General features: G+C 46.8%; 1 protein-coding gene and 1 long non-coding RNA gene across 7 annotated transcripts in view; one reads left to right on the forward strand and one right to left on the reverse strand.

Moving 5' to 3' along the window:
• The window catches only part of LOC311593020, a 30,395-nt gene extending 5,273 nt beyond the window's left edge, over positions 1 to 25,122 (reverse strand). The window contains exons 1-4 of one of the 4 annotated variants that reach the window (XR_014777566.1): positions 24,761 to 25,122; positions 23,927 to 24,032; positions 4,984 to 5,084; positions 4,557 to 4,682 (exon numbers count right to left, since the gene is read on the reverse strand). This is a non-coding gene — a long non-coding RNA (uncharacterized lncRNA). Of the gene's footprint in view, positions 1 to 4,556; positions 4,683 to 4,983; positions 5,085 to 19,861; positions 21,085 to 21,347; positions 21,479 to 23,926; positions 24,033 to 24,760 lie in introns of those variants that run through there. The other 3 variants (XR_014777568.1, XR_014777565.1, XR_014777567.1) reach the window with 3 other exon arrangements.
• The window catches only part of XRRA1 (X-ray radiation resistance associated 1), a 67,348-nt gene that overhangs the window by 27,468 nt on the left and 12,739 nt on the right, over positions 1 to 27,141 (forward strand). For 2 of the 3 annotated variants that reach the window (XM_084773985.1, XM_084773986.1), the window contains exons 9-12: positions 15,379 to 15,531; positions 16,220 to 16,425; positions 21,374 to 21,414; positions 25,113 to 25,238. In XM_084773985.1, coding sequence (XP_084630111.1) covers positions 15,379 to 15,531; positions 16,220 to 16,425; positions 21,374 to 21,414; positions 25,113 to 25,238 — 526 coding nt within the window. The remainder of the gene's footprint in view (positions 1 to 15,378; positions 15,532 to 16,219; positions 16,426 to 21,373; positions 21,415 to 25,112; positions 25,239 to 27,141) is intronic. The other variant, XM_084773987.1, reaches the window with a different exon arrangement.

Here is a 27,141-nt window from a genome sequence, read left to right on the forward strand (position 1 = left end):
CCATTACAGCTACCCCCCTGTCATAACTCACTATCGGTTATTCTTGAGAAAAATGTACCCAGCTATAAATGAACCTACTCACAAATGAACCAGAAGATTCACATACCATCTATAAATACTCAATACGTGCCTCTAGAGATAAGGGCTTTATTTAAAACCTGTAACCAACAAACCTTTATTCCATTTCCAGCATCACCAATGATAAGTAGAAAGAATTGGTTACATAAATCTCAAAACACTGCTGGAGCAAATGGAGAAGGGAGGTGTGGGAGAGCAAAAGGAGGGAGGGCTGGTACTCAGCTATTGGAGCCTAACCCGGGTGGACTGCAGCAGGAGTCCGCATCTGCCACCGAACTTTTAGAGAACCATTGCACTAATTCTAACCCAACTGCCTAGGCCTTTGTCAGCACAGTTGCCAGTGTCATTGCCCCACACTGCTGCTGTTAGAAGCCAGGAGGGAGACCTGCCTCCCACCCTGCTGTGCTCGCAGGGTCTTTCCAGTCCCTCCCATTAGTAACACCTTGTTGGAAGCCAGTTTAAAAAGTTGGTTTAGCAAGTATAGTTAAGTGGCTGTCTCCAATCCTTTGCCATATAGAGTGGAACCCAGAGGAAAAGAGTGAAGGCTGACAGCCCTAACGTCTCTCCTCCCCATATTTGATTTCCACACTAAGTAACAACCACCCAGGCTTTGTGTGACTTACACTGAAGACACACCCTCCTCCCGAATGAGCTGAGATGTAGTTCTGTTAGCTACTGTGCCTGTCTCTGAGTGACTTCATCTCCAAAGAAATTTAAGAGCCAGGCACAGTGGCAACTGCCTGGAATCCCATCACTTGGAAGACAGAGGCAGGGAAGGGTTAAGAGTTTAATGCTAGTGAGAGAGAGAAGAGAGAGAGAGAGAGAAAGGAAGGAAGGAAGGAAAAGGAAAGAAGACATGGATGGGTTTTGTTTTTGTTTTTTAGGATTTGGTAGTGGTGGTGGTATTTTTGGTTGTTTGGTGATTTGTTTTGTTTTTGCAAGACAAGGTCTCTCTGTGTAGCCTTGGCTGTCCTGGACTCTCTTTGTAGACCAGGTTGGCCTTGAACTCACAGAGATCCATCTGCCTCTGCCTCCCAAGTGCTGGAATTAAAGGCATGCGCCACCACCTGGAGACATGAATGTTTTATAACCTGAAAACTCAGTTACAAAGTCAGTGATCTCCTAGCAATTTATATGTGTAGTATATGTGCACACACTCATATGTGCATATAAAACAAGAGAGAAAATGTAATGAAAATATTCCTAATTGTTAAAGTCATCTTTTCTTACTTGGTCAGGAGGCCATAGGGGATATTTATAAAATTTCCCATCACTCATTTAAAAGTACTGTTACTGTCAGCCAGCAACCCCAGCTAGTTGGGGTTCTTCAATCCTCATTCCTGAATAGTGTGCCCACTAAATATCTTGCTTTTATGGGGTACTATGATTTTTTTCTAGTAACATTTGCTAAATGTCATAGACACTCCAAGAGGATTACATGAATTCCAAAGATATTCTTTTGGGTCTTCGAGGAATAACAACAATACATTTACTTTTGATAATTAACTCCTACCATCAAAAGTGAGCTCCATCTTTGCTTGCCTCTTGGCTCAAAAAACGGAGAGAATCAAGTGGTCACAATATCAGCTTCTAGTTCAGTGAGCCTATTCTTGTGACCCCCAGGGAGCACCTCTCTTGAGAAGACAGACCCCCAGAGTGGGGCCAGCAAAGATGGCTCAGTGTTTAAAGAACTTGCCTCACAAGCCTGAGGGGCTGAGTTCAACCCCTGGGTGCCATGTAAAGGTGGAGGGAGAGAACCAGCTTCACAAAGTGGTCCCCTTACCCCCCCCACACACACACTGCAGAAACGAGAAGCAGAAATACTACTGTTATCCCACTATCAGATGTCTCTGTGAGAGCATCCTTCCACTCCGTCCACGAAGCTAGGTCTGTAGTGAGAACGCTAATGGGAAAGCCAGCATTGTATTGATTGCTGACTTATGTGATGTCCCCACTACAAATCAGGGTCCCAATTTCCCCAGCTCTACACGCCTGGTATAGTAATTGAGTCATAAAGGCTATTTCCCCAGGGGACTCTGGGCATAAGGCAAGACAGGAAGCACCCCCAAGTCTGTCTCCTCACTCAGTGTAACAAGTGCGTTGGCAAAATCTGTCCCAGGAGACCAGTGGGGGCACTCTGGACCTTGCTAGAGTCATATCTTCCAGAGGAAGAAGGCTTAGTCATCTAACTGCTGATAATTTCTCTTTATCAGCTCTTTTCCTGGTAGCTGGACCCATCCTGCCATCCCTGGTCTCAGGGTAATAGTCACATGTTTGGAGTATAACTATGAAAGCTTGCAGTCCCCAGAGGGGCCTACTCTCCAAGTATTGGGAATCTGTCCTGTGAGCACTGATATACAGAGAGGTGGTCAGTCATCCACTGTCATCCAGATACCTCCCTGGCCACACACTGTTTGAAGCCCCTCTGTCTTTAGCTGGACAAACTTCAGGCCTGATAGTGTTTCTTCTTCCTCCTCATTTGTCTTTTTACCTTCTGGGGAGCCAAAGCCTAGGACATTTAAAAGCAATTGTGTATGTGGGAGAAATTAGCAGCTCCCCATAACTATCCAGAGAAAGGCACAAGGTCTGAAAGGACCTGAGAAGACCTTACATTTACACCTCAGAATGATCCTTGTCATGAAGACAGCATGTAAAATTATAAAAATAAGATTATAAAAATAAACCCCATCAAACCCCTGCGAGAAAGGAGTGTAACCTCCAAAGCTATCACTAGCAGGTCTCAATGTTCAGTTTTCCATTAATACCCCCACACTGTGGAACATGTGGGCTCTTACAAAGGAAAACTAAACATACAGAAATCTCTCTCAGAAAAATCTGAAGGAAGATCCTCTAGAGGGGAAAAAAAAACCCAAGTGGTAAAGATGCCAAAAGAACTAACAGAAGACAAGGGGAAAGGCAAGAAAATGTTATACGAGCCAAATATAAATAGGGACAAGAGAACCTGAAAAGAAAGCAAAAAGTCTGTAACTGAAAGTTGTTGAAGTGAGAATTTCCAAGGCAGAAATAAAAAAGAAAAAGAGTTGGTGGCCTTAGAGGTAGACAATTAAAGTTTCCCAAGTCGAGAAATAAAAGGACTGACTCCTATAGAGCCAGGGAGACCTGAAGACACCGCCAAACCCGTCAGTCTGTGTACTGTGGAGGCTCTGAGAGGAAGAGGGGCAAGCTGGGGATGGGGAAGGAGAGGAAGAGACAGGGAAGAAGAGGAGGGGCAGGAAGGAAGGAGGCCGGGAAGGAGGGAGGGAGAGATTATTTGAAGAAATAGTGACCCTAAACATCTCAAGTTTATTTGACTATAAACATCCACGAAGCTCGGTGGACATCACACACACATGCAAACACACCACAACCATTGTCAAAGATAAAGAGGAATTTGAAACTGGTACAAGGGAAACGACTCCTCACGTGTGAGGGAGTCCCAGTAAGATTATCAGCAGCTTCTCATCAACTTAGCGGCCAGAAGGCAGATGTCTGACATATTCAGAATGCTAAAGAAAAAAAAAACCTGCCAACCAAGCATCCTGTGTCCAGCACACTTGTCCTTAGGGGCTGGGGACACAGCTGAGTGCACACTATTCCGGAGGACCCCATTTCCAGTCCTAGCATGCACGCCCAGAAGCTTACAACAGCCTGTGACTCCAGCTCCAGTGAATTCAATACTTTCTAGCCCCTGAGGGTACCTGCATTCACACACACACACACACACACACACACACACACACACACACACACACACACTAAACAAATAAATAATAAAAACAAACTGTGTTTCTGTGGTAAGGAAGAAAATAAGACATTTCAAAAAAGCTAACTGACCTCATTACCTCTAGCCCTGCCCTATAGAAAGTGATAATGCAGGGCAAGGCTTGTAAGCAGAAACTGTATTTAGGTCGATACACAGTCAGCACAGTATTATTGTAATAATATTGCAGCTCCCGCTATAGAGCACTGAGGGCACAGAAGGCGAATCCGCATCTCAAGCTGCGTAGAATCACTTTCACAGAAACAAACACTTCTTTTTGAAGGAAGCGGGTATACTGCAGTGTCTGTCACGCCCAGAAAAAGTGCCCTTTGGGGGCACAGCAGTGACTTTTGTTGTTGGCAGATGACGCACAGCTGTGCTTTGATGAGGGGACATGCATAGTCTTCCTCCCTCTGTGAGGCCAGTTGGCTGCTTGATACTCACGGAATTAGGTCACCTTGTCCATCTGGCCGCTGAGATCTCTGCCATGTCTACATCCACAGAGGACAGGAATAGCCTTTATACCCTCCACCTATCTGAAAGTTCATTAGGAGATCACCTCAAACTGCTAGCAGTTTTCCATTCTTTTTTTTTTTTTTTTTTTTTAACAAGATTTTGTTATTCATCCACTGGCCATGAGAGATCTGACTGGCCAAGCAAGCAAATGTGTAGTCAGGTGCATTGCTGTAAGCTTTATTGCTGTGTAGAGCCATACCATGCCGGCCCATTTTCCATTGGTGTTGGCACATCACACAAAATAATTTGCAAGTACGGTGGAGGCGTTTCCCCAGGCTGGCTGGTCCTGAGGCTTTAGTTGTGGGCTGATGGAGAGACAGTGACACTGCTAGAATAAACACCAAGGGAATCTAAGCCGTCTGTTCCACGGTTTCTGGAAACTGACCTTAAATAATGCTTCCCCAGACACAGAAAGACAAACACTGCAAGTTCTCGCTCATACACGGAATCTGGAACAGTTGGTGCTAGCTGGGAATTTAGCTGAACCCCCAGCACTGCATAAACTAGGTGTGGTGGCACATACCTGCAATCCTAGCATAGGATAAACGAGGACACATGAGATCCTACCTCAGAAAGGAGGACAGGAAATGGCTCCCTGGGTAAAAGTCAGGGTGTGTTTGTGTACCCACCTGTAACTCCCACAGTAGGGCAGGGATAGAGTCAGACGGATTCCAGGGGCTCACGGGCCAGCCTGCCCCCAAACAGTGACCTCCAGATCCAGTGAGAGACCCTGTGTCAAAATAAAAAAGTGGGGAGTGATAGAGGAAAACCCTGACATTGACCTCTGGTGATCGTGCACAACACACACACACACACACAGGGATGCACGCATTTGCACAGACATGTGTGTTATACGCATACACCATAACCCCCCATACACACAGAGAATTGTTGAAGGTTTATCTCATAGAAGCTGAGAGTAGAATAAAATAAAGGCTGGGGAAAGTTAGGGGAGAAGAACAAGGAGGCAGATCAGCAAGCATTAAGCTATGGGAATATAGGAGAACTGAGCTTTTATAGTCGACTGCCCACTAGGATAAGTTACATTACACAGATAACAAGTGTGTACTCTGCATTTAAGAGAAGAAAAATATTTAGAAACAATATTTGGAATATCTTATCATGAAGTGGTATGTGTTTGAGAAATTTGATGTGCTTGTGCTAGTTCGAACACAGCTACATTTTTATTTTTGCCAAACTACAACTTTATTTTTTATTTGTGACAAAAAATAGAGTTTTTAAAATTGGTTCACTTTTACATCCTGATTGTAGCCCAATCACTCATCACCTCCTGGTTCTACCCTCCTTCTCTCATCGCCTCTCCGGTTCTCCCCTAGTCCTCAGAAAGAGGGAGCCCTCCTCCCCTAACATCTGACCTAAGCCTATCAGGTCTCATCTGGACCGCCTGTGTCCCCTTCCTCTGTGGCCTGGCAAGGGCACTCTGCCAAGGGAAAGTGATCAACATGCGGGGTCAGAGTCCATGTCAGAGGAAGACCGGGCTGCCTATCTACTACATCTGAGCAGAGGGTCTAGGCCCTCACAATGTGCGGTCCTTGGTTGGTGTGTCAGTCTCTGCAGCACTCCCCTGCTCCACCCAGATTTGTTGGCTCCATTGGTCTCCTTGTGGATCTTCTGTCCCCTTCAGGTCCTTCTATCCCCCAACTCTTCCATAAGATTCCTTGTGCGCCACCCCAAAGTTTGGCTGTGGGTCTCAGCAACTGCTTCGGTCCCCTGCTGGGTGGAGCCTTTCAGAGGACCTCTATGGTAGGCTCCGGTCCTGTTCCTTCTCTTCAGCTGCTTCCGGTGTCTGTGCTATTTGTCCTTATGAATAAGAATTAACCATTCTCCCTAGGGTCCTCCTTGTTATTTAGCTTCTTTAGGTCTGTTTATTGTAGTGTGGTTATCCTGTATTATACAGCTAATATCCACTTATAAGTGAGTATATACTATGCCTGCCTTTCTGGGTGTGGGTGGCCTCACTCAGGATGAAAACACGATATAATTTATACATTATCAAAACATCGCACAGCACTCCATGATACATACATTTTAAATGTATGGTGACTCATGCCTGTAATCCCAGCACTCTGGAAGTCAGAGGCAAGCAGGTCTCTGTAAGTTCAAGGCCAGCCTGGTCTACAGTTCCAGGACAACCAAGGCTGTTACAGAGAGAACGTCTGTCTCAGATGAGATCGAGCATGTTCAGGATGGTGTGACCATAGACGAGAAAGTCTCTCTCAAAAAACAAAGCAAAACAAAAAACCAAAACCAAAACCAAAAGAAAGAAAAGGAGTCCATCATTTTAAAACCCACATTTCTGTCACTCGATGAAGCCGTTCTGTGGAACAACTGGCTCATGATAAGTGACTTGTGTCACATGGCCATTCTGTGCCCCACGTGTGTGTCTGTGCCAACACACAGTAGTGAGCTTAAACTGAGTCTTGAAAGGGAAACAGCAATCAAGAGCGTGATTCTGTTCTTAATGACTTCCACTGTTTCTACTAACAGCTGACTCTATCTGTAGCATAACCTCGTCACTTATCATCCACGCCAGAAGAAAAGAGCAATTAGTATTTGAGAAAAGGGGAGGTATGGGCTCCCCCTGAAAAGCAGGACCACAGCAGCCCTGTCGGTGTGGCACATAAGCAGCTCGCTCTACAGTCTCACTGGCTGCAGAACCTCGTCCTGAAAACCGGTGGTCTCGGGAAGTAATTATTAGTCAATGGTTTGAATGGCACAAATGCTTTACTTGTAATTTCTGAAACCCAAAGAGACCAATGTAGCTTTGTTCTTTTATTTATTTATTTATTTATTTATTTATTTATTTATTTATTTATATTTTTTTAGCAACAGGTGGTACAGCTCAACATGTTCCAGGTATCCGAATGTCAAGACAGTTAAGTAAGGTGGCAGTCTCCAGAAAGCTTGTGTGGTTTACTCCTCGCCTGTGACATATTTGTACCTTTCTAAGCTGTGGCTGTGTGTGTGTGTGTAGTGTATGTGTGTGTGCATGGTGTATGTGTGGTGTGTATGTGTGTGTGCGTGTGTGTGGGGTGTGTGTGTGTGTGTGTATGTGTGTGTGTGTGTGTGAGAGAGAGAGAGAGAGAGAGAGAGAGAGAGAGAAGGGGGGGGGGAGAGACTTTTCACCAAGTCCAGTTAGTTTTCTGTGGGACAGAATGAAAAACCTTATGGATCAGTTATGATAGGGCTTGAAGTTAATGTGGCCCTAATGAGGACACAGGTATATGCTGTCCCTATCAGATTAAGACAAATCTGGAAGTCCTTGTTAACTGATAAAGAGAAGGAACCCTTTTCAGGTCCTCAGATAGACTCCAAGTGTCACAACTTCTGTTGATTGGCCACAGAAAGAGTTCATATCCCCAACAGCAGCTGGAATTGGGGTCACCAGAGTGTTACGATTGAATGATCCACAGTCATTCTCCCAGACCTGACATTGCAGGAGACATTTGCACAAGAACAAGGGACGCTTTGTAGGAATGTCATGTGCTTCAGTGGCCTCCGCGTGCCTACCCTTCCACGCTGGCAGTGCTCCCTGCAGTGACAAGGGTATTTTCAGTCTACTGTTAATGAAAAGTCCCTGGAGCGTCAGCGTGGTATTTTCCACAGGAACAGCCCACCAGCCTGTTCTTGAGTAAAGAGTGTGGGTGTTCTGTCCAGCGGTTAGTGTGTCTAATTCCGACTGTGGGGGGGAAACTGCAAGCCTAGTCTTCCTCAGACCTCCCTGGTCCCCACACCCGAATGGCAGCACCCTGTGCCTTTCATACCCTCACTCACAGCAGCCTGCAGGTGTTGTCTGATGGTTTGTGTAAGTCTCCTTTAACAGCGTGTGGTGCTGTTTGCTGCGGTGTGGGGAACGTACCGTGTGGGTGTTGTTCAGCATGGTAGCTACAGTCACAGCGAGTGGCCAAAATTAGCTAGTATGAGGCAAGAACTTGCTTTTCTATTTAATTTAAGCCCAATTGTGTCTAATCTAAATGCAAATACAGAACCGAATGGGATGTTCCAGCTCTCCCTTTAAACACCTTAAGTCACTTTTTTTTCCTTGTCAGATTGAGAGTCTCTGGTTATCTACATGAATAATTCTAAACTTCCTAATCTAACTATAGTAACTGAAATTATTTCTATACACACAGCCTCTTAGGGTTTAGTCCTTCAATGCCCTAGCCTATACCCCCGGGCATTTTATTGGGCTTCCATTCTGTAGAATAGAGTGACAGCGAAAAAGTAAAATTATGTTCTGACAGTGCATCTTAACTTATAATCTGGCGCTCTCAGTAGATAGGAAAGGTAGTTCTGTGCTACGAGGTTAGTAAACTTGCACACCACTTTAGTTTTACATATCCCCAAACCAAGGAGAGTTTATAGGTCGAATGCAGATATTGCTACTAAAGCAATGTTGTGGTTCCAAAGTTGAGAACCAAAGGCAAGCTTCAAATAAGAACACAAAGTCGCGCTCCATCTTCCAATGTGCCTCAGCTAGCACAATCACCAGTAATTAGCATTAGTCTGGTTTGCAAGGGTTTCACTGTCCCCACATTTGGATTTCTTGAGAACGTGTTAGCTGGTTGGAAGACTGCAGCTACATATTAAAGCGAAATAAAGAGCTAGGTGCATAGACTTCAGGAACCCACACTCAGAGGAAGAGCGAGATCGGGGGAATCTGGGTAAAGTGTTATGTCAAAGACCTGACAAACAAGCAATGACTCATGGAAATCCCTATGTAGTTAAAGTGCAAGTGGGGAGGGGTGGGGGGCTGGAGAGATGCCTCAGCAGCTAAGAGCATTTCCTAGTCTTTGAAAGGACTTTGGGTCCCAGCACCCATGTTTGGCAGCTCATAGACACCTATAACCCCAGCTCCAGGGGACCCCATGTTCCCTTCTGGACTCCCAGGACACCAGCGGCTGTATGAGTGTTTCCGCACACAGACACGCCGCATCACATAATTAGGACAAAAAATTTAAAAATAGTATTTTTTTTAAAGTGCAGATATACTTCAGGCTTGGCTAGGGTGACTCTATTGAGAAGTGTGGCCTTGTGGGAGGAAGTGTGTCACTGGGAGTGGGCCTTGGGATCTCAAATGCTCAAGCCAGGCCCAGTGTCGTTCTCTTCCTGCTGTTTGTGGGTCCAGATGTAGAACTCTCAGCTGCTTCTCCAGCACCAGTTTGGGACCCTCTACTGACTGGCACTGTCAGCAGACTGTCTTAGCTTCTCAGCTTGCCTGTCACTCCTGTAGTGGACAGAAGCCCCAGGGAAGGCAGTGGTTGGGGCACCTCCTAAAACCCAGCCCCATAACTCCTCACAGCTTATTTTCAGGCACCTTTAAAGTAATTGTTTCAAAAATGTATATATTTCCTGGATTCTCTCTTTTATGCCAAAGGAAGCTGACCCACGTTACTTGTTGGCAAAACCAAAGTTCCATTTCTTTGGCCAGATGCCCAGGAACACTCACTGTGCCTATTTTCTGATTCCGATGACACAGATTAGAGGTACAGCTCTGAGAACTCTCCATCCCAGGGCACCCAGAGACAGCTTTCCTGGTTGTGGGATGGGAGGCGGCTTTGTCTGGTTCACGCCCTCCTGAGGGTGGACATCCCTTGAGCATCTTTGATTCTCACTGGATGCCCTACAGTCAGCGTGCTCTGGGCTTTGACTCTCCGGACTGTTAAGCTACAATTCAACTCCAGCAGGATCAGCAAATGCCCCTGAGGCTGCCCATCTTCCTAGGCCCAGTTTCCTCTCTGGGATTTAGATTCTGTATACTGTTTCCTTGTGGCCTTCATATCTCTTGCTAGCTTTAAAATGATGCATTTTTTTCCCTTTTTGCTCATTATTCATCACTCTAGGTGTTTTCAGTGGGAAATCTTGCTGTGTTGGTCAGCGTTGTGTCTCCATGACAAAGTACCCGAAAGAAACAATATATGAAAAAGGAAGGTTTATTTTGACTCACACTTTCAGAGGCTTTAATCCATGCTCACTGCCTCTCCCTTGTTTACGGCTGTGGCCAGGCGCACTGTCTTGATGGAGGGTGCCTTCGAGCACATGCAGTGCTTAGGGAGCACAGAGGGACTGGGGGACAAGTATGCACTATTTTTAGTAGTGACCTACTGTTTGCAGTAAGGTTTTATATTCTGGACTTCCTGGGACTGCCCCATGATGTCATCAGCTGGTACTGCCCACTGCATAAGAACTGCAAAGTTAAGTGGGCTCCTGTCTGCACCAGGAGGTCAGCTGAAATCACTGTGCTTTGAGAGCTGTGGGGCTTGTTGCACAAATGAAATTACCTTCTGCTGTATATGACCGGAGGATCTGGGCCCAGAGGTGCTCGGTCCCTTAAGGCAAGGCAAGCACAGCAGGTATGCTTCCCGGGCGAGAGCTCTGGGCTCCCTGAGCTCAGCCCCGGCTCCTGCTAATAAGAAGCGTGCAAACATACATTCCTAGGGCAGAGTCCAACCACTAATTTATGTGTGTGTGTGTGTGTGTGTGTGTGTGTGTGTGTGTGTGTGTGTGTGTACTCAGCTTCCAAAAAGACATTTACTTATCCTATGTCAAAAGACAGTAAGCCATTTTCACAGGCAAGGGACAATGAAAATGACATGTCTGGCATGAAGAGCTGGAAACTTGAGGTTCTTTACCCCTGGCAAACTGCCACTTCAGAGAGGTCATCTGGTGAGACAGTAGGGAGAGACCTGCAGGAGAACAGCGGCTGCAGTTGGCTTCTCCTACTTGGGTCCATGACCCCCTCCCCAACTTCATTTATAACTGTTGGCTTCTTTAGATTGATTTATTATGGGAGTGCACATATCCTAGCATGTATGTGTGTGGGGGGGGGGTGTCAGAGAACAACTGCAGAAGCTGGTTCTCTCCTTTTCTACTTTGCGGGTTCCAGGAATCAAATCCAGGTTGTCAGGCTTGGTAGCAGAAGCCTCTACCTGCTGGGCCATACTCACTGGCCCCTGTCTCTCTTTTAAGGCATCTGTTTCATAGACAAACACAAAACAAAAGACACTTTTCCTGTTCTTTCACTAGGGCAGACTTTAAGAAGTCAAGGAACAGCCACTGTCACAGAAACAAGCAGAAGCATTGCCCCATGGCGCTGCTTAGGAGGGAATGTCTGAAGGCTTGACTCCTGGTGTGTCACGTCTCACTGGAGTAGAATAAGGAGTTACACCTGTAATCCCAGCACTTGGGGGAGACAGAGGCAGGTGCATGGCTGTGAGTTCAAGGCCAGCCTGGTCTACAAAGGGAATCCAGGACAGCCACAGCTACACAGAGAAACCCTATCTCCAAAAAAAAAAAAAAAAAAAAAGTTGCTGGTGTGTGCCTTCCCTGTGTGGGGCTTTCATTGACCTGCCTGTGGTTTAAATAAGACTGGAGACATCTATACAGTTGAAAGCTTTAGGCCTTTGGCTGGGGCAGACTCTCTCAGCTAGCTTTTAACTTAACCTGACTTCCTGGCCTGTGTCGCTGTCACATGGCTCTCACCTCCTTGCTCCTCTCTCCAGCTTCCCTTCTTTCTTCCATATCTCCAGTTCTCCCCCTGCATCTCTCCTGCCTGGAAGTTCTGCCCCCCCCCCTACTTCCTGCCCCAGATATTGGCCATCAGCTCTTTAGTATAACCAAGCAGCAGTAAGGCGATGGATGTCCCACCCGTCTCCTTGGTTGCTTTAAGGCATTACCTGTCCTTAATCTTTTGGGCAGGTATGGAAAGACAAACATTTACACGTAGGAAACCCTATGTTGGCCCATAGAAATTACAATACCAAAATCCTGCCTGCAGGCAGCTTTCTGTCAGCACAGTAATCAACAACTGAAAATACAGAGACACGCCTTCTCAATGAGAAGAAGGTCACCCCAACACTTCCCGGTTATTCTGCCAAGTCGAGATTCAAAACTCATTGACCAAAAGTTGTCTTTAGGAAAAGGAAAGTTCCCTGTTACTAAAGACCCCTGCCCCCTTTGCTGCTGCCAGTGCCCTTTTTGAAACCATTATCTGCCCTGCCCCCTTGCTCATTAAGAATATGTTAATCATCCGTAGAAGTCTGTCAGTTTTATCGTAAGCCCAAAAGGAGAAAACCCAGGAATCTCACAGCTGTGTCTTGTCTGTCTTATAGACAAAGTCTGTGTTAAGATTGTAGCTTCAAGGCCTGGAGAACATGCCAGAATTCTCTCTGAGCCTATACCCACTTCTCTCCGCAACTCTGCCCATGTGTTCTCATAGCTGGGCCGAGTGTGTCTCTCGGAGCCCCACTGTAGAATACATGGCTGCCCAGAGCTACAGAGCCAGGGTTGATTTCTGCCCCCTACTTTTCCCCTTTTCACAGAGGTTAAAAGCACAGCAGAATTCCTCCTCTGGTTCTTTCTGAGCTCACTTAATCACTGCCTTTCCCGAGTACCCCTGCCCCACGCCTGCTTCAGCGGTAGCACTTGCCTTACTGTGGGCAACGTTTCACGCCTCCTCCTCCTCGAGACTAGAAATGCCTTGAGAGGATGGGAGTGTCCCTTTTCTCCCAGTGGCTGGCAACATAAACACATCCCTGAGGGAGTGGATGGCTTTACTGCTCCCCAGATCCACCTGTGAAACTTTTCTGTCTTAAGGTACTGGTGCCTGTTCTGGTATCTTCGTTCTTCACTGGACCTAAGAATTGTGTACACCCCATTTTGACCTTATTCTCCCCCTCTTCCAACTCCTACAAGGTCCACCCCAACTTTGTACTTGCTTCTGAACTCATCTACCTTTGCCAAGCTCTACCTAGACCAGGCAACAGTGGCCCCTTCCATCTCCTCACTCTAATCCACGTGGGACTTAAAGGTGTGACCAGAAGAGGAGGCCAATGGTGGGAAGGGTGAGACTTTGAGCGAGTTGTTGAACTCCCTGTTTGGAAAGCAGATAGACAGTACCTCTCCCACTGACATCCTCAAAGAGCTCGAGAAGCCCTCATCACAGTGCAGGCATGAAGTAGGCCTCAGGACATATTGCTCACTTCACCTCTTGCCTGTGCCCTTACAGCGCATGCACGACGTGTACATTTGTGTGTCATGGGCGTTTCTGTGTCACGTGGATGGAATGTGCAGGGAGGGTGAAACTGTGATCTGATCCCAGGTGTCTTTACACCAGCCTAGGCCTCATCCACCTGGAAACATGAGGTCCTGTTAACAGACACACCTAAAATGCCACCAGTTACACACCACACTTACATACCACTCTCAGGTGGTTTTGGAATTCCTCAAGGAAACCCTGATGGCACTGCCGTGGTCCAAGCCAAGAGCATATTGTTGCCATGGTTACCAGTCTCAGGGTGGGTGACAAAAGGTACCCAGGGGCCTGCCTTTGACCAGAACTGTGCAGTGTACCATCTGTTGCATTATCTCTACAGTTTGGTCTTACTTGACTCACCCTGGTGGTGACCATCAGCGTAGCCAGTGACCCTCCTGTTGAAGATAAAATAATCAAAATGCAACCAAGTTTAGGATCAACTCTATCCACATATGCCTTTTGTACTTTTTGCTCTACCAGAATTAACTCCTTTTCTGCTTCAGCTGTCTGACACTTTGGACTGTTCTAATACCACTGAAACCAAACTTTTCCAATCTTGAGGAGCAAGTCTATGCTGCATAGCCCAGTTACTTAACATTTGTTTAACAAAAGCCAAATGCATTCCATACCTGATGACAAATTCCTTAAAATGTTTTAAATCCAACATATCCATTGGACACTATGCCATTTCATCACACTCCTCAGCACCATTATGAGCAGGCACATGTCTTATAGTAACTGGGAAAGCTGATGGTGTCTGTGTGGCTCTGGAGGGTCCCTCTATCAGGACATTTTTCTCCAAAGACCTTTCTGTTTGTCTGCTTTCCTGATCCTCTAGTTTCTGTTTTTCTTCATCCCCTATTACCAAAGGTGCTTTTTGCTTTCCCAGCCCTTGACCTTCTTTCCACACTTTCTCCAGCTGTTCAGTCAAGTCTGCAATTCTTTCCAAAAGGATAGAATTTACTGACACTTCCTGTTTTCCTATCTCACCAGCCTTTCTTCCAATCCTTCTAAGAATGAAATACAATAAAAAGACAAAACCCAGAAAATTCCTTCTAAATATAAAGCAGGAAAGAGTTTTGCAACAGCAGCTGTGACTTTGCTGATCCCCTGAAACAGCATTTCTATATCCCCAAAATTTGAATCTTACCTCATACCATTAGAAATCACAGAACCCACCGGGCCCCACTTGTTGGCTCCGATTCTTTAAAGATTCTACTTTATTAGGGATTTATTAAAGGCTTGTGCCTCCCTTACAACCTGACTACCCTAAATAGGAGGGAGAGGAGATTAAGGGGAACAAGAATGAAATCTTCTGGGTGTCAGTTCTGTGGGGCGAGTCCCCTGACGTAATTCTCAGGAGTCCAGCAGATCATCTATCTGACAGAAGAAGCTGCACCCTCCGTGGACTGAACTTGGAGGTATCCACCGAGACCACCACTGCAAAATCCTGAAACTCATGGGCAGGAACCTCTTATCTCTCCCTCAGGTTCCCCAATCTTCTTCTCCTCTCTCTCCCCTGCTTCCTCCTCCCACTCCATGGTCCTTTTTGCAATACAATACCCCAGCCAGAATTGCCAGGGCCCCTGTCTTTTTTCTTGGGCTGATCCTTCCTCCCTCTCAGTCTATACTAAGATGTTTATCGGTTTGTAGAGACAGAGTCTCAGTGGGGTCAAATCCCAAGACTGTTTTCACCTTGGGCCCAGACTAAGGCAAGATTACAATCTCTTCACACCCTACTATCCCACCCCAGCCGGGTCTCAGTGACATTTTCTCCACGCTGTGGCCTGTATGGACAAACAGGCTTGGGGAAGGGGGTCAGTGGGCGGGGACTATACCTGCTGCTCCTCTCTCTATGGACCTCTTGTGGGCACTAGGGACGCTGCAGAGCTGGGTAACCCTCCCGGTCAGTCCTCCAGCTGTCCCTTCTTCCTGGGACTAGTGACTCCCATCCTCTCCCATTTCTCAGTGTGCAAGATCTCTATGCCCACAGGGAGGCATCCATGACACAACTGACAAGCAAGAAGTACATCCTGAGGTTCCCGGCCCTGGAGACCCTGATGCTGGATGACAACAAACTGTCTAATCCCAACTGCTTTGCCAGCCTGGCTGGCCTCCGGAGGTATGCTCACAGCCGTCCTCTGCACCACCCTCTGCCCCCGGCAGGGCTCACACCCTGAATGCTACATTCCGGCTACACAGCATGGACTAATGTCCCAGTTCCCCTGTATCTCTGCTGTGTGGCTTTGGACAAGTCAACTCTCACAATGAGCTTAGCTTGGCAGAAAAATGCAGTGTCACTAAGGTGACTTCTGCTCATGTGTAGGTTTACCATTGCCCAGGATAGGATGCTGATCCTGGAAAGAAGAAACCCCCACCAGTACACACGCACAGGGGGCAGAGAGAGAGAGAGAGAGAGAGAGAGAGAGAGAGAGAGAGAGAGAGAGAGAGAGAGAGAGAGAGAGAGAGAGAAGAGAATCTTAGCTGCCAAGTTCTGCATATTTGACAAAGATCCCTAGAATATTTCCTCTGAATTGCTCATATTCACCAGACACTACTCTGTGGCCCTGTTTACACATTCTCAGTCTTTCCTCACCAACGCTTTAAAGGTTTATAAGCGTTGTCCCAACTATGAGATAGGGCCACTGAGCCCCAGAGGAGGTAAGTCATCCCTTCCCACCACCAACACAAGGTTACCCAGCAGGTGTCCGTGTCCAAGCCTGAATCCATGTGTGTTCTCCAGCTTGCTCAGTAATACCCGAGAGGTAATGTCGCTGTTGTGATTCTAAATTCACTTTCCTTAATTGAAGATTGAAGAAGTTGAGCCTGGACCAAAACAAGATTTTCCGGATCCCGTACCTACAACAGGTTCAGCTCCAGGCTGGCTCAGGGGACTGGGTTACAGAGGGGCCAAATTCCCAGAAAGATCTGCAGCCCCAGACATGGGTATTTGAGGCCTCGGATGAGCAACCAAATTATACTGTTCTGCCCATGAAAAAGGACGTTGACCGCACAGGTGAGCCATGTCCTTTGTCCCCGATGCTTGCTTCACTGGGGAGTAAGATTCTTGGGGTTGATCATAAAAGTCTGATTTTGGGGTGCTCCTGCACTCTAAATGAACTGCTTAGTAACTTCCAAACCAGTTCTATCAGGTAAGATGCTTTCAAACTCCAAGTAAAAGTGGATTTTTAAAAAATCTCATATATTAAGAAATTCAGGAGTCAGGAAAGACTGTAATGTGCGCATGTTCTCAGGGGCTTTTCTGTCCTCCCTGGGCACTGGCGATCCTGTCTGTCCTCTTAGACTGGTTCCCACTAGGTTCTCAGAATGGCTCCACAGTTCCAAGAGTCACATCTACACAGTACCCGCCAGAGGCAGAAAGGAAACACACATTACCATATCGTACACCCAAGCTGGCAGTAGGGAGCAGAGCTCTGGGTTGGACATCTTCTGTTGTGGTCCCCCTGGGCTGGTTTTGTTGCTATGTGCCTGCCAACTGTTTACAGTTCAAACTGGGGGAAATAGCTTAGGGCAGGTGAAGTACATACATCCCGTGCAGAGCCTGAAATTTTATATCGCATTACAACCCAGAACATTCCCAGTGTCCCAGTGGGACCCTCCCAGTAAGAAGTTACCCTCGCCCAATCTGAAGCTCATGTACAAGACCATACAGCGTGGACCTTGTACCCAGCTGTGTTCACCGAGTGTCATGTCAGCTGGGTTCATCAGTGTCACTGCGTGTTATCTTTATCCCTGCTCTGGTTTACTCCACGCACACCACAATTTATTTCCTGTTTTGAGACACAGTCTGGTTGTATCTAGTTTGGGACTATGAACTGCTGCGGGCATCCTCTTGCCATTAGGTGGGCACGTGCCCTCAGCTCCTCGGGACTGTGCCCAGAAGAGGGCTTGCTTGTTACACATCTCCAAATATCTTGAGCATTGTAGACGCTGCAGACACTTCCCGGCGTGGCCGTGCCAGTGCACTCCCACTCTGATGTGTGTGACCCCGGTTACTCCATGACCTCCCAGTGCTTGAGTTGTCGCACTGTGATTTCAATTTCCACCTCTCAAATGGCGAGTGATGTGGAGTGTCTTTTTTTTTTTAAAGATTTATTTATTAATACATATATAGTTCTCTATCTACAGGACAGAAGAGGGCATCAGATCACATTATAGATGGTTGTGAGCCACCATGTGGTTGCTGGGAATTGAATTCAGGACCTCTGGAAGAGCAGGCGGTGCTCTTAACCTCTGAGCCATCTCTCCAGCCCCGTGGAGTGTCTTTTTATGTTTGTGGGTCACTTTGATGTTCCTTTGGGAAATACTCAAGTCTATTTTTTAAATTAGAATGTGTATCTTTTTCTTGATTTTTAAGGTTCTTTATAACCTTGGACACAAATCCTTTATAAATATGTTACCAAAAAAATCTAATGTGTGGTTTTTCTTCTTTCTCTTCTTCTTCCTCCTTCCCTTCAGCCCTCTTCTGCTGCTGCTGGGGATCAAGCCTGGGGCCCCACAAATGCTAAACTAGCACTCTACCAACTGAGCTGTTCCCAGGCTTTTTTGTTATTGTTTGTTTTTTGAGACAGGGTTTCTCTGTGTAGCCTTGGCTTTGTAGACCAGGCTGGCCTCGAACTCACTTTTAAAGTTCTTTTAATTAAATCTGACTCATCAGTATTTTCCTTTGCTGTTTTTAGAATTTGGAGTTTATCTCAAGACTATGGAGCTATTTCTTTTAAAAGCTTGATTGTTAAAATTTTGGTCAGTGATCTTCCAAGATTTTCATATATGGTGGGAGGCAGAGGCAGAGTTCACTTTGTTTACATTCATATACTTTTTGATCCAGCACCATTAATTGAAAGACCTGCTTTGCCCACCAAATAGGGGAGGCCCTGTTGGGTAAATGATGTGACTGTCTGAACTACTGTAGATTTCAGAAGTGATTCTTCCTGAGAACTCAGGATGGCTCACTTCCTCATTGTTAGCTACATGGCACCACCCTAGGGGTGAATGCACTTCCTGGATGCAGGCCCCTGACTGCAGCTCATTTCTGTAGCAGGTTATCTGGCCAGCTCTGAGCTTGGTCCTGCCCTTGGCCTGCCCCTTCAATCGTTCTCTATAAAGACTTTTCTAAACATTCTTTTCTCATTTATTTATTTTAAAGTTACACAAGGGCGTTTTCATGCAAACTATTTTTTTAACATATTTCCCCACACCCTGCTACCCTCTCTGACTAGAATGACACTAGAAATGAAAAAGCCACTGTAGCTCCATAGCTAAGTTTGTTGCTTGCTAGTGAAGGTCTTCAGGATAGTTGCAGTGCCCAGAAATTTGTGACATCACCAAAGGCCTCTGCATTACCCACTTAAATTTGAGAATTGTCAGTTTCCAACAGAATCCCACTGGGATCTGGTTAGAAGTACACTGACTATATAGATCAAGGTGGAAATAATCAATGCCTTTGTGATACGTTTCCAGAATAGTAAAAGAACACCCTATCAGTTTTCAGGTCTTTAACTTTAACTATAATTTTATGTGTATGGGTGTTCTGTGTACACGTATGTGTACCACATGTGTGCAGTGCCTGAAGAGGCCAGAAGAGGGCATAGGGTCCCCTGGGACTGGAGCTACAAGCTGCCACTTGTGCTGAAAATTGAAACCAGGTCCTCTGGAAGAGTAGCCTGTGTCCTTAACCACTGAGCCATCTCTCCAGCCTGGTTTTCAAGTTTCTCTCAGGAGTGCTCTGTTGTTTCCAAGCCTGAGGCCATGCACATCTGTCATTAGATGCCTGTGTCTTTGATCTCTTTTTATAAGTGGTGCTGCATTTTCTGCTTCAGTCCCATTCACTTGTTGCTAGTACACAGACATAGTGAACTCATATCCAGCAATGTTTTGAAGTTCATTTTTTTGCTTTTGGTCACTTGCAGGCTCTTTTGAATTAATCTGTGTTTGTGGTGGCAACACTTATATATGATGTCCATTTTATCTCCTCTTTTCCTGTTGTCATGACTCTTAGAACCTTTTTTGTTGCCTTATTGTTTGGCCAAAACAGTATTGTTGAGTAGAAATGATGGGAAATTTTCTTTGCAACCTTAGGATAAAAGTGTTCAGTATTTCAGAAGCATATTAGCTGTATGTATTTTTATAGATGCCTCAAATTTAAAGAAATATGAATGTATTCCTAGTTTGCTGGGGGTTTTTCTTCTGCAAATCAGTATTGGATTTTATTGGATTCTTTTTTAAAATAACCAATTGGGTTAATAATTACATGAATTAATTTTTGGTGGTGGGAAGGTGAAAAAAGATTTTTTTGAGACAGGGTCTTACCGTGTAGCTCTGGCTAGCTTGGAACTCACGGAGATTTGCCTGCCTCTGACTCTCTCTCTTTCTCTCTCTCTCTCTCTCTCTCTCTCTCTCTCTCTCTCTCTTCTCTCTTTCTAGTACTGAAATTAAAGACACACATCACCAACCCCCGCAATAGATTGATGGGGCAGGGGACCACATTTTTTATTTTCAGGAGTGGTGAAGTGAGAGAAATGGACTTCTGAATGTTCAGTCTTGCATTCCCAGGACAAGACCCTCCTACCCCGCCCCTCCCCCAGCCCATGGCCATGATGGTCCAGGTTTTGAATTCACTGACATTCTATGGAGTGCTTCTGCATCCATGTCCAGGAAGTGCCTGGTGTAATGTCTTCCTCTGTTATGGTGTTCCTGTGAGGACTGACAATCAAGGCTGTGCTTGCCTCATAAAATGAGTTCAGGAGTGTTTGGTGTTCACAAACTTCCTAGCGAAGTTTGGTGCTGTTTCATTGCTTAAGTGTTGGAAGACAATATTTTGAAGCCGCTAGAGCCTGCACTTTCTTTGTATGAAGAGGTTGGAATCCAGAAAAATTAGAATCTTGGGGCAGGGGCCTCTTAGACTCTGCAGTAAGACCTAATCAGTCATGAGGCAGAGCTGCTGCTGAGCTGTAGGTGTCTGCAGGCTCAGCTGGCCCTGCAGAGCTGAGACAAATCTTTGAAGAGAGGACCCACCAAGCAGGGCGGAATCAGCCTGCTTTGTGACTGTGGCAATTATGCCAACGGAATTCACATGGTAACAAAGTAAGACTTCCATGTTGCCATTCACAGGAATCACAGCAGCCGTGGAAGAACGCACACAAGAGCAAGGGAGCCCCTGCCCCCTGCTGTCAAAGTCCTCCACCTCCTTGTCAGAGTCTAATCTGGCCCATTCTGTTTGCTGCATGAACCTTTCCCAGGCCCTGCCAGACTGCCAGCTAGGAGGACTGTTCTGTGCAAGTGCTGTCCCACCTACCCCTGCTATCTATTCTCACGTGACCTTTCTCACCATATCACGAATGTGAGGGAGGGGCCCAGGCACCAGGTAACATTGCCTGTACAGGGTGTGTGCAGTCCCACAGATGCTCTGGCAACTGATTGGCTCATCTCAGTTCAACCAGGATGAACTCATTCTGCAGCCTCGTCCCTATCCCAGCTTGTTTCCTGTCGTACTGACTTGTTTCCAGGCGTTCAGCATGCTTTCAACTCCTCAGATGAGAGGTCTTCTCTGGACATCTCTCTCTTATGAGACACACATGATTAGCTTTCCACTCCATGCAGGCTCCCCAATAGCCCTGGTCACAAAGTTACTATGAAGGTCCATGTGACTGAAACACTGTGTGTGAGCAGAAGGGCAGCATGAGGTCAGGGTCCATTCAGGCCCACCCCCCACCAGATGGGATATAATAGGAGAAGGTAGGGACCAACAGTGCGGGGGATGGGGGGTGGGGGGCAGCAGCCTGGCTAAGGAACTGGGTTTTATCCTAATCCGATCCTTTTCAGGGTTAACACTGGAACCTGTCTGGGAGGCACCGGGAGTACACAGTGGGGAAGAGATTCAGACCGGACCCCTCTGGGGTCAGTAAGTATCTCACCAACCTTCCGGTCTCTCTTTGTTGTTTCAGAGGTTGTGTTCTCATCTTACCCTGGATTTTCAACCTCACAGGTAGGAGGAACTGCTGCGTCACATTTGTGCTTTTTGTTGTCCTACTGGCGATGGAGCCCAAGGCCTTGCACAAACAGGGCAAGTGCCATAGCCCTGAGCTTTATCCCCAGCCTCATCTGGATTACTCAAAATACTAGATACAGTGTAAATTCCTGTGAATAGTCACACTGTGCTAGTTAAAGGATATTGACAAGAGCATTAAATGGCAACAAACAAAACAAAATAAGTTAAATAGAGCTACAAGTGACATTTTTTTTTAAGGTCATATAGGCGAACAAGTTTTTTTTGCTAAGCACCAACTGTGAGTCAGCCCTATGCTGACCAATGGGGATGTGGTGGGGAAACTGAATCGGCCCAGACTTCATCGGCCCACAGACCGGCTCCTTTGCCTTCAGACACTGTTCAGCTTAGTGTAGTGACAGCAGCTACCTCAGATGATGAAACTGGGGCTGCCACCAGGATGGAACTCACAGAGGCCTCTCACAAAGGCCTCAAAAAGTGGAACAGTTCCTTCTGGGTACACTACTGCCCAGATCTGAGCCTTGCTGCCAAAGGTGTACCATTTGATTTTGTCATTGTAGAAGACTGGTTTTTGTCTCAGGGCAGAGCTCACTAACCAAGCTCGTGGAAACTGATATGTGTAAACTAAATATTGATGCACCCAGTTTGCAACAAGATGTACATGTCTACACCTAGCCAACCCATATCCTTGAGACATAGCACAGTAAGCCACCTCCTCCCAGATAGAACTGCGTGAGAGAAACTGTACTGGTTAACTACTGCTGTGTAACAAAACCAACAGCCACTGATTTCAGTTCTGCTAGTTAGGTCCCAAAATTCTTTGAGCTAGCAAGGTGGTTCTGCTGGGTTTGCTGCCATGGCAGGCCAGCTGGGAGCCGAGCTTCAAATGATATGGCATGTCCTGGTCTTTTCATCCTGGTATTCTTAACAACAGGACAGTATCAGTCTTTAGAAAGCAAGAAAGTAGGAGTGTGTGAAATTCAAATGTTACCTTGGCCACATTCTACTGTTGAAGGAAATCAGAAGGGCAGGATGACATTACCGTACAGTGCTGACTTTAACCAACCCGGAGTTTAAGGTCAAGTTTAGGGATATAGTTCCTAAGAAAACTGTCCTCACTTTGGGTGCCAGTCATGAAGGAGGAAGAAGACAATAAACTAGCCACACTGTGACCACTACCTATATTTTGTTGCCTGCCTTCCCCCCCACACACACCAGGTTCAATAATTTAGTAAAACTTGGAGACCTTGAGAAAAGTCCTGCTCAAACAGCTGCAGTTGTAATATGAAGGACAAAAAATGAGGCCAGAAAATGAGAAGGGTCATAGGTGAGATCTGGAAGGTCCCACCTGCAAAGCTTTTGTACCCTTTCCCCATGGAACCTGGCACCCCACCCTCCTGACCTGTCCATGTACTCACCTACCAGGAAGCTTGCCTGAGCATTGGTGCACAACTTTCATTAGAGAGTCTTCTTAGATGCGTGTTTGAGCTCAGAGCCGCTACCTTCCAACTAGCCCCATCCCCATCCCATTAGCATAATGGAAATGTGGTTCAAGGAACCCTGGCTAACAGGCAGCCCCTCACTAAGGGAAGACCCAAGACTTTAAAAGCTCAGCGCCAAGAGTGTGGGGCAGAAACCAAATAAATTCTTTGCCATAGCCAGTCTAGTTTTAGGAATGTAGAAATGGCAGCTGTTCCTTCAAGTTTGTCAATTTCAAGGGTCACACTGCAAATGGACACTCATACTGAGTTGAGGAGCCTGTAGCTGATAATGTATGTAACTTGGAAATCAAGGATAGCAGATTGTCAGTGCTCACAGCTGAGCATCTGAGAACCTAGAAGGTGAACTGGGTGGTAGAGATATTCAGGGCTCTCTCTCTCTCTGTAAGTTAGATGCATGTCCCTCTAACAGAGGGCCAGTTAGGCCCTCAGCTCAGCAGCCTCTGGGCTGGGTCTCTGGATTTCCTGGTCTGTGTTCTGCTCTGACTTGCCCCCCCCCCTTTTTTTTTTTTTGCATACTCAGTCTTGCTCCACTTCTGACCCTGGAGGGTTCTACCAGGCCAGACTCTCGCTACCGACTTCCTCAAAAGTTCAGTCAGAAAGTGGTGGTCAAAGAAGAAAATAGTTATGCAGTATGACCACAGTGAGAAGAAATAGAGGGACTGGTAGCAGACTCTTATACTTGGGGTGCTGAGAAGAGCCCAGGGCTGTGTAGAGGAAGGACTAAAGACTGTGTGGCAGGGCCTTAAGTACACATGGTTAACTAGTCTTGGTCCATCTGGCTCATTGTTTCAGGTCTGGTTCTAAAGGCTCTCTGGGCTCTCAGGACAGTGTTGCCTGATGGGGAAGTTCTGTTCAGTCCTGAGAGGCTTGCTCCCACTCAGGCGGCAGCCTCCAGTGCTATTATGAAATAATTGCTCCTACCTCTGTTCCCATGGTGTGGGCAATCTGCCTGCAGATCTTTTCTAGAATTGTGAAAATGTCTTAATTACCTTTATCTTTGTGTCTTCTGCCTTGAAGGACGATGGGAGATGTCGGGTAAGTTTAGGTATAATTATCCTTCTGTGGCCAGTTTTTAGATGATACACAGGCATATGTCTGGAGTTGAGCAAGAATATGACCAAAAGTTCAAAGTTATAGAGGAGATAGCTATAGGCCCCCTCAGGAGTCAGAAGCAGCCCTTTAATCCCTGTCACAGGGAGTTGAAAAGTGGGAGAGACTGCTGTCTGCTATAATTCTACACTGCTCTGTCAGAATGCAGCAGGTGACCTAGACCAGGGGAGTCTCATAAGTTTCCAAGAAGTATCACTCCCATGTGTTTTACCTCACACTGACCTGTTTCCTTTGTGCGGCTTCATTTGTGTGGAGGACACAAAGCATTTGGCTCAAAGTAGTCACTCCGCACATGTTCATCTATTGAACAAGAGACAGTAGAATGGTTGGATCAAGACCATTCTACTGTTAGTTAGTGGCACTGGGGGTATTTGGTTCATCTTAGTCCAGTATCTATCCTCATCATGTCACCTGGGTCCTTGCAAGCCATGGAACATAAGCAAGCTGCATTTGGCATGGTTACTCCATCACTTCCCTTCTCATGTCTGATATCCACACTGGCCCCGAGTCACCCCAGGCTATTGGGGAGCCCGGGAACCCCAGGTGATCCAGACTGCCATCATCAGGCCAGGCCTACCTCAGGACTTAGCTTGTTATTCCACCCTGAATGAGGAGGGCCTGGGGGCTAGGAGTTCCCCGACTCAGCCCGCTCGTGCCCCCGCCTGCCCTCCCGTTTGATTGGTCGCCCTCATCAGTGTAAGCGCCTCCTCTACCTTCTGGGGAAATGCCAGCTGATGCACAGAAGGGGCAGCCAGGGCCACGGTGCCGCACGCCACGGCCGGAGGAAGGGCAGGAGCCTCTGTGTCTGCAGCACTCCTACAGTGTTCCCTGGCCCCAGAGAACTTGAAATTGGAATTTTGGATGTGGAGAATTAGCTCATGTGACCTCAGAGAACACGGAGTCAGAATTCTGGCCTTTGTGACCCTAGGTGTCTCTTTGGCCAGACTCTCTACAGAGATCTTTCACCACGCCCAATAGAAAGGACACTGGCTGCTGCCAACCTCAACTTCTTTTTAATTGTGACACTTTGACTCTGACTTTTTTTTTTTCCTTTCTCCTTCTAAGTCAGCCAAGGTATGTTCACTCCCTCCCATATTTGAGATTCTTCCTGTGAAGTCACTGAAAGCAAGGAACCAGACGCTGGCCCCACCTTTCCCAGAGCTGAGATACCTTAGCCTGGCCTACAACAAGGTAACTGCTTTGCTGTGTCCATAGGGTATAGACGGGAGGAGGAATGTGAGCGATGCCTGCCTGGCCATTTCTCCCCACCCCCCTTGCTTACAAGTGTGTGGCCCTGGTTCTCAAGGTGGGCAAGTACTAGCCTCTGTGCTAGGCACTGGGTGTACGGGTGTGAAAAAAAAAAAACCTTGAGACGGGCTGCAGAGTGTTGGCTTAGCATGTGTGAGACCCCCGGCTCAGTGCATGAAGCAGGTGTGGCGGCGTGTCCCTATGATCCCCACCACTTGGGAGGAAGTGGCAGGAGGAACAAGGCCAGATGAGATGAGTGTGGGCTGGAAGCACCGGGTGCGGGAAACGACGTGGTCTTTCAGAGCTTGTCAGCTGTGGAGAAGACCAACACTGGACAGGCAGCCACAGTGTAAGCACGCCTGATGCTAGGCGGGAAGTGTAGGCAGCACTGTGAAGCTGCCTGCTCAGACTAATGTTTGGCCAAGGCAGAGTGCTGCCTAAGCTTAGATCTGAATCATTGGGTTTAGTCAGATGAAAGGGGGCATTGGGAGATAGAACAGACTGAGGAGTCCATGTGTCTGGCTTCAGCTGTTTCCCCCTATCTAGTATTCATGTCTTGTTTGGGTTTCCATAGACTCTCAGTTATTTATTTTTTGGTTCTGGGACTCAAGCTGTTCGGTAGCTAAGCATGTGCTCACCTACTGAGCCGCACCACGAGCCCCTGTTTCTCATTCAACCAAAGTATTTTTAATTTTTCCTGTGGTTTTGTGCCTTTGACCTGTGGGTCCCTTAGGGGTCAGTTGGTTGGTTACAAATCTATAGTTTTCTAGGCATCTTAGATTTGTGGCTCTCTTAATTAGTTCTCTTGGCCAGGTAAACACGAATTGTGAGATTTCTTTCTTTTTAAGCCTGCTTAAACTCATCTTGAAGTGCCTTCTAAAATCGACTTATATGTTCTGTGAGTTCTTAAAGCAACATGCATCTGCAGGGTGGAGGCTGCGTTGATGAATGGCAGTCAAGACCCTGGCAGAGTCGCTACTGTTCTGTGTACTCTCTCACTTGTTTATCAGTTACTGGCAGCAGTACATTCAAATCTCTATCGCGGATCTGGGGAGATGCCTCAGGAAGTTGCTTGGCACACAAGCATGAGAACCTGAGTTCAAATCCCCAGCGCCCACATAAAAGCCAGCTGTGGCAGGATACGCCCATAACCTGGGTGCTAGAGAGGAGCAGCTAAAGGTGGGTGCTAGGGCCTTGCCGGCTAGCCGGGCCACTTGTCCCAGGAGACAACTATGGAGAGACCCTATCTCAAAAAGTAAGCCGGGGATGATAAAGGAAGACACAGAAACCAATGTTTGACCTCCACACGCGCATGCGCAGGCGCGTGCACCCACATATGTGCATACCACACAGTGAAAAATGAAAATCGTGGCAGTGGTTTTGTTCTTTTCTATCTTCAGTTCTGTCCCTGTGAAGTCTGTTAGCAGGGACAGCCTCGTTTACCACACACTGACATAAGACGGTCCCTTATTTATTGTGAATCACCTCCCTTTGCCTCTGATAACAGTCCTTGCATTGGTGCCTCCTCTGTCTGATTTTAACATGGCTCCGTCACCTTCAGATGCTGTGCTTTGCCGTGGCCTGTTTCTGTGTCTCTCTTTCCTTGCACTTACAGCCTATGTCATCTCTGCTAAAGTGCGCCTCCCTTTCACACCACGGAGACTTGATCCTTGCTAGGCTGTGAGCGTGTTTGTCTGCTGTTCCCACCTGGCCTCCCCCAGGCCCCTGTACCTCTGGTTGATCTCCATCAACATTCCTGCCTCCCAGTAAACTGCTGCTGTTTGTTCCCTGGCACTTGCCAGCCCAACATAGGGACCTGAGGTGAGCTCCAACCCTAGTCTTGGGC

Source organism: Acomys minous (assembly GCF_964271855.1).
Source record: "Acomys minous genome assembly, chromosome: 2".
Classification (NCBI taxonomy): Eukaryota; Metazoa; Chordata; class Mammalia; order Rodentia; family Muridae; genus Acomys; species Acomys minous.